General features: G+C 44.3%; 1 protein-coding gene across 1 annotated transcript in view; it reads right to left on the bottom strand.

Annotated features, from left to right (window-relative positions):
* Window positions 1-269: 269 nt before the first annotated feature.
* The window catches only part of LOC144697690 (uncharacterized), a 31,232-nt gene continuing 23,462 nt past the window's right edge, over window positions 270-8,039 (bottom strand). Inside the window, exon 6 of the mRNA XM_078569703.1 lies at window positions 270-948. Within this exon, the coding sequence (XP_078425829.1) occupies window positions 321-948 (628 nt within the window). The 3' untranslated portion in view covers window positions 270-320. The remainder of the gene's footprint in view (window positions 949-8,039) is intronic.

Below are 8,039 nucleotides of genomic sequence, written 5' to 3'. Positions count from 1 at the left end.
CCTCATTCTTGACCCTTCTTTGAGTGGGAACAGTTTCTCCCCATGTGCTCTGTCCAGCCCCCTCATAATTTTGGACACCTCTATCAACTCTCCTCTTAGCCTTCCCTACTCCAAGGAGAACAGTTCCAACCTCTCCAACCTATCCTCATAACTGAAGTTTCTGATCCCTGGAGCCATTCCCGTAAACCTCTTCTGCACTGTCTCTAATCCATTCACATCCTTCCTATAGTGTGGTGCCCAGAACTGTACACAATACTCCAGCTGAGGTCGAACTAGTAGCTTATACCAGTAGCAATAACAGCAGAATCCAGCCCCTGTAATCACTTGTGAACTCGCTGGTGTCTCAACAGGTTGGCTAACTGAGTGAATCCTTTCCCACAGTCAGAACACGTGAACGGCCTCTCCCCAGTGTGAACTCGCTGGTGTGTCAACAAGTTGTATGAATTACTGAACTCCTTCCCACAAGCAGAGCAGGTGAATGGTCTTTCCTCAGTGTGAACTCGCTGGTGTCTCAGCAGGCTAGATAACTGAGTGAATCCTTTCCCACACACAGAGCAGGTGAATGGCCTCTCCCCAGTGTGGATTCGCTGGTGTGTCTGCAGGGCGGAAAAATGAGCGAATCCCTTCCCACACTCAGAGCAGGTGAATGGCCTCTCCCCGGTGTGAACTCGCTGGTGTGTCAGCAGGTTGGATGACCGAGTGAATCCCTTCCCACACACAGAGCAAGTGAATGTCCTCTCCCCAGTGTGAACTCGCTGGTGTGTCAGCAGGTTGGATGACCGAGCGAATCCCTTCCCACACAGAAAGCACGTGAATGGCCTCTCCCCGGTGTGAATGCGTCGATGAATTTCGAGTGCAGAAGGGGACTGGAATCCCTTCCCGCAGTCCCCACATTTCCACCGTTTCTCCATGGTGTGGGTGTCCTTGTGACTCTCCAGGTTCGACGATCAGTTGAGGACTCATCCACAAACAGAACACGTGTACAGTCTCTCCATGCTGTGAATGGTCTGATGTTTTTGTCAAGCTGTGTAAATGGTTAATATTGTTTCCACAGTCAGTGCACGAGAACACTCTCACGTGGGCGTGTGCATCTTGATGCTTTTCCAGTCACATTGAACTTTAAGACCTTATGAAGCAATCAGAACAGACAAACATTTCTCCATTAGATTCAAAGGCTGATGATATTCAGGTCCCGATGAATTGAGTGACTCCGTCAGATCTTGACGTGATGTTTGGTTTGAGATTTCTGACTACAAATCCTCCCCTTCTAATATCCTGTAAAAGGAGTTTAGAAAAGTCATCACTGTCAGTAAAGGTGGGAAATTCAGAACAGGCAATTCTCGTTTCTACGGCACATTCTTTCATCTCTTGTTCCCTAAAACCTGTAAATCTCTATCCCACACACAATCGCTCCATTCTCATTCTGCTGTGCCAAAAATTCACCGTCGCAATTCTCCTGAACAGATCCATGCTCACTGCTTCCTTTCCTGGAGAGATTATAAGAAATGGATAAGGAGAAGGCCATTCATCCCATCAAGCCTGCTCCACCATTCAATAAGATCCTACTTGATCTGATGTGGCCTTAACTGCACATTCCTGCCTGTCCCCATAATGTTGACTCCCTTGTCGGTCAAAAATGTGTCCAACTCAGCCTTGAATGTATTCAATGGCCCAGCCTGCAGTACTCCCTGTGGAAGAGAATTCCAAAGAGTAATGCCCCTCTGAGAGAAGAAATTCCTCCCCACCTTAAATGAGAGAACACTTTTTATACTGTGACCCCTAATTCTAGAATCCCCTGCGAGGTGAAGCATTCTCCAAGCATCTACCCTGTCAAACAGCCTCAGGATCCTATTTGTTTCAATAAAATCACGTCTCATTCTTCTGAGCTCCATTGAGTTAAGGTTTAACCAGCTCAGCATTTTCTCATATTACTGTACTGTCCCGTTAAATACCAGCCATTACCTGGACAAACCACCCTTTTTACTGAGTCCTGGGGCAACCTTTCTAGAGTCTCCACCCTGCCTGGATTCACTTCCTTCCTTCAGTTCCCGCAATTCAACAATTTAAGCCCAGAATTAGAAAATAAATAAAAATGAGGAAACATTGATTTCCCCACAGATGTTACCCAGAGGAGGACGTTTTAGTCTGAAGCTCATTGTCCAACTTCCGCATTGTGACGTCGACCATGGAACCTTGCCTGAATCAGCCAATGGGAATCACTCTGCCCCGCGGTGACGTCTTCGGGTTGCAGTCTGCAGGCCAGGCGCGCGGACACGGGAGTCCCACCCCTACCCATTGTTCCCGCTCCCCCTGCACCTCCTCGAGCCAAGGTTTCCGGGTAACCAGCTGACGTCCCCGGCCAGAGCGAGAAGCCACTCGGCGAACTCCCCCTCCCCCCCACTGTCTACGGCGGTTGGCTGGGTCCAAAAATAGATCGAGAGTGACCGCTGACGGCAGCCGCACTGCGCCTGCTCCGGACAGCTCGGGTCAGCAGCGCTTTCTGCGCCTGCGCGCTGGGGGGGGGGGGGAGTTTACAAAATGTCTTCCCTTCATTTATTTCTGAGTTAAATTTTAAACAGCACAGCGTTTGTTATTAACTTCGCACAGACACTAAAACTTCCTCCTCTGTCTAACATCTGTGAATAAAACACTATCTTTCCCTCCCCTGGGAAGTACAGAGAGTTGTGGGACTCTGTAACTGGAATTAGTGCCAAATATGCTGAGGGGGGAAATGCTGGTGATTTTGTGGAACCTGTTTTTTATTGTACAAACTGTTTAAAGTCAAACTTATCCTGTCTATTCAAATCCTGCTTGTCTGTTAATGCATGTTTCATTTGTGTTGATTTTAGTTTGATTGTTACAGGAAAAATTAAAAAAGTGAAACCTTGTCCTTCGGTTCATTCCATTGGGTTTGTCTGGGAATGTGTTTATTTTAACGTTATCGGTCTCCATGGGAATCATAACAACAAAGATATGTCTAGTGTTGTTATATGTTACATATTAGGTATAATATTTATGGCTCTATAACACATTTTGTTATTTTTAATCTTCTAATATAGTACTGTAGCTACGTTATATATTTCCAGTCACAGAGTCATTGTGGCACAGAAGGATTCTATTTGACAACTCAAGTCCATGCCGACTCCCTGTATAGCAATCCAGTCAGCCCCATTCCCCCTTTATATCTTGGTTCCCCGGCAAGTTCATTTTTTCAACTGCACATCCAATTTCATTTTGAATCATTGATTGTCTTCACTTTCACCAGGTCATGACCACTCACTGCATAAATGGAGCTTTTCCTCTAACCAAGTGATACGGGACTGTACATTATACTAATTTTTAGTCTAGTAACATAAACATATTTATATTAGGCTGACAGCCTGCATGAAGATTTTCAGGTCTCTGTGTCCAGTACAGGAAGCAGTGAGCATGGATCTGTCGATCAGCATGAATCAGAACCTTCAGGAGAATTGGGAGGGTGTGTTTTAGGTACAGCAGAGTGAGGATAGAGGGAGAGTGTGGGACTGAGGTTTACAGCTTTTGGGGATTGAGGGAGGAAAGAATGTTCCATAGAAATTTGAATTGTCTATTCTGAATTTCTATCCTGTACTGACAGTGATCACTTTTGTAAACTCCTTTTACAGGATATTAGAAGAGGAGGATTTACAGACAGAAATATCAAACCAAACATCACGTCAAGATTTGACAGAGCTACCCAACGCATTGGGACGTGAGTGACATCAGCCTATGAATTTAGAAAGAGAAATGTCTGCCTGTTTCAAAAGGTTTTAAACATTAATCTAACTTGAAAAGCACTGAGATGCACACATCCTCGTGAATGTGTGCCACTGCACTGACTATGAAAGGAGCTTTAACCAGTTACAGAGCTGAAAAACATTCACAGCAGGGAGAAACCAGACACGTGTTGTGTGTGTAGATGAGGCTTCAACTGATTGTAGAACTTGGAGAGACACAAGGACCCCCACACCATGGAGAAACCATGGAAATGTGGGGACTGTGGGAAGGGATTCCGTGCCCCCTGTGAGGAGAAGCCGTTCATCTGCTCCGTGTGTGGAAAGGGATTCATTGATTCATCCACCCTGCGGAGACATCAGCGAGTTCACACCGGGGAGAGACCATTCACCTGCTCTGAGTGTGGGAAGGGATTCAGTGATTCATCCAACCTGCTGATACACCAGTGAGTTCACACTGGGGAGAGACCGTTCACTTGCTCCATGTGTGGAAAGGGATTCACACGGTCATCTGCCCTGTGGAATCATGAGCGATTTCACACTGGTGAGGGGTTGTTCACTTGCTCTGAGTGTGGGAAGGGATTCACTCACTCATCCCTCCTGCTGACACACCAACACATTCACACCAGGGAGAAGCCAATCACCTGCTCTCAGTGTGGGAAGGGATTCACTCAGTTATCCAGCCTGGTGAGACACCAGCACATTCATACCAGGCAGAGGCGATTCACCTGCTCCATGTGTGGGAAGGGATTCAGTCAGCCCAGTCCGCTGGGGCGCCAAGGTACTCAGACCAATGGGAAACCTGTTCAATGCTCTGACTGTGGGAGCTGCTTTACACACTAAGCGCTGATGGACCATCAGGTAGGAACTCACACTGAGGAGAGACCGTTCAGCTGCTGTCACTGCGCAAAGAGCTTTAGAATGTCGTACGATTTACTGAAACACCAGCGAGTTCACATCAGGGAGAAGCCGTTCACCTGTTCTGACTGTGGGAAGGGATTCGGTGATTCATCCAACCTGCAGAGACATCAGCAAGTTCACAGTGAGGAGAAGCTGTTCACCTGCTCTGAGTGTGGGAAAGGATTCACTCAGTCATCCCACTTGCAGACACATCAGCGAGTTCACAGTGGAGAGAGGCCATTCACTTGCTCCGTGTGTGGGAAAGGATTCAGTGATTTATCCAACCTGCTGAAGCACCAGCGAATTCACAATGGAGAGATTTGTTCACCTGCTCAGTTTGTGGGAAGGAATCACTCATTCATCCGAGCTGCTGAGACACCATGGCAGTCACACCAATTAGAGCCTTTTAGATGCTCTGACCGTTGGTGTTAATTGTATCAATTGAGGTTAAGTATCTGCAGGTGGAGGGCATTGATTGGATGGTTACATAAGCCCGTATAAGAGACACTTACTGACATAGAGTGGAACCAGGAGGCCTATAGCTGTAATGTTTCACTCTGTGAATAAATCTATACCAAGTAAAGATTGGCTGCAGTTTCTTCTTTTACCATAAGGCTATCAGTATTATAACATGGTAACAGAGAATGTTTGTCTAATGGTGAAGGTTTGAAACGCAAGGAAAATAAGATTTCACACAGAGACCTACAATCCTAGCAGCTTTTGTGAGAAATGGCTGAAAGCAAGTGGAAATTGTCAGGGTCTGATTACCCACGAATGCTCTCGGAGTCTGAGCCATATGACCAGTGGAAGAATGAAGTGGACATGTGGACACATGTTACGTCCCAACCAAGGAGGAAACAAGAAACGGCCTTGGCATTGTCACTACGCTCAAAAGAAAGCCAAACACCTCATTTTAGCCAATAAAGCTACACAACAAGATTTCACTTGTTTTTTTTACCAAAACAAACTTTATTGTATATAAAAGAATTAAACAAAGCAAGTACTAATAACTTAATATGGTTTTTAACTACATATGTTGTGCCCTCAGGTTTACATCTTAGTTTCCCCATGATTCTCTCATAAGGCACATCAAGTATGTCACAGTGCTGTGGAGAGTTCTCCTCAGTTCCAGCTATTCTCAGAGGTTAAACTTTCATTTATCATCTCTTGACTGTGGCTGCTCAGTCCCTTGTTATTTTTCCAATGCTTCCAAGCTAATCTGCTGTGTAGGTCACTGGTAAAAATCTTCTTTTGCCATTTTAAGAATGTCACTCAAAATGTTACGACCACAGCTGATGTTATTGCTGAGCAAGTCAGACTCGAGTGAAGTCTGTCTCGCTGATCATAAACTTTTTTTGTGAAAACAAGGAGGAAGAGCTACTGACTTCAAAAACACAGAACTCCAGTCATACCTTTAGAATTTTTAAAATTAAAGGATTTATTAAAAAGGAAAACTTAAGCGCACAAGATAAAAGTTAGAACAGCCTTACAGAACAACCCTCAAAAATATGCTTGGTCAAAAGTACACGACTGCACTACCTTTTTGGCAACAATCCCTTATAGATTTTAACCATAAAAATCCAGTAAACATTATCCAAGTCAAGGAATTATTATCACTTTAATAAAGGTGTACCTCACGACTTCTCAGGTACTTCCACTCTGATATGGGATTCCAAAAGAAGGTTCAGAAACAAACTGTTTCCTAAAACAAAGACTCCTGGCTTAACACTGGGTGGCTGCCTCCAATTCTAAACTTTTACAGTTTCTTAGCCGCACACACACAGAGAAGCTGAACCTCAGTGGGTTCACCCACAGCAACCCTCAACAGTTAAACACCCCTTTCCTTAAATATCTTTTTCCCCTTTCATCTCAGGTTCCATTGTCCTGAAACACCTCTTTGAAACTCAACTTCTCCAAATATAAAAATATTTCATGTTTTCTGTTTTGCCTCTACTTTTGGGTCAATAAAATTTAATATGCCTTCCCCTAATTACTCATAGAATCCCTGTTAGATGCAAATGTCCCCTGTTACTTCTGAACTCCCTTTTTGAAATTCAAAGCTGAAAAACCCATTTCCCACTGATATCACAACGCAAATTTCAGAACCAACCTATTTACTTGTAACTCAAACCCACCATAACCTCTGCACCACATGCACAAACCTAACACCTTTAACCTTTCATCTCTTAGACCTCACAGACAACCTGTCTCTAGTAACCTCCCCCTTGCTTAATTAACCCTGGACACACACCCCCAGCTTTCTACACACAAAACATCATCACAAAAATATAAAAATATACATCTCTCATCACAAAATGCTTTTTATGTTCAAGCAAAAATTTTTGATACTCCTGTGTGGTCTGGTCTTTGAACAGTTTATAATCCTTTCGGTTCACCTAATCTCATTCAGATCGAGTTTAATTTAATTTCTTTCCAGTGATGTTGACAGCTTCTTCATTCTGGACTTTCAATTCTTTTTTCAAACATTTTGAGTCTTCCACGTCACTCACAAACTATTTCATTCCAATCATTTTGGAGTTTGAAGTGTTTTTTCTGTGAACCGTCCCTTTGCCTGAACTCCTGCTGCTGTTATATCTTGTTCTGTCTCAGCACAGGCAGCTACATATAATTCAGTGTTCGGTGTCATTAATCCTTTAGGGTACCTTTTAGATCTTAGTTCCTTCTGTGGTGGGCTTTTATCTTGAGATGTTTCAGGCACTTTTCCTAACTCTGCACTGTCCATGACTAGGGTGGACACATCAATATCTTTATTTGTATCAGTTTGTTGGTTAACCGGGTCACGAATAGGCAAGGGTTTTTTTTACTCACAGGAACATCTTCTGAACTGTGATCACGGTCCCAGAAAGTGGAAAAACAATATCACCTACTATTTTTTTTTTTAATTCACGGGATGTGGGCTTCGCTGGCTAGGCCAGCATTTATTGCCGATCCCTAGTTGCCCTTGAGAAGGTGGTGGTGAGCTGCCTTCCTGTACTGCTGCAGTCCATGTGGTGTAAGTACACCCACAGTGCTGTTAGGAAGGAAGTTCCAGGATTTTGACCCAGCGACAGTGAAGGAACGGCAATATATTTCCAAGTCAGGACGGTGTGTGACTTGGAGGGGAACTTCCAGGTGGTGGTGTTCCCATCTACCTGTTGCCCTTGTCCTTCTCAATGGTAGTGGTCGTGGGTTTGGAAGGTGCTGTCAGAGGAGCCTATATCATTCCCCAATATAAAATCTACATACATAATAACACCAACAATAACAGACCTTCTACGAAAGCATAGTTTAAACTGACTTTACACAATGGGATAGGCACACACTCCCCATCAACACCCCGAACCAATACATTTTTGTTCAGCGAACATCTTGAAGAAAAGTCTAAAT

Source organism: Cetorhinus maximus, chromosome 23 (genome assembly GCF_964194155.1).
Source record: "Cetorhinus maximus chromosome 23, sCetMax3.hap1.1, whole genome shotgun sequence".
NCBI lineage: Eukaryota > Metazoa > Chordata > Chondrichthyes > Lamniformes > Cetorhinidae > Cetorhinus > Cetorhinus maximus.
This window is presented reverse-complemented; position numbering and strand designations above follow the sequence as displayed.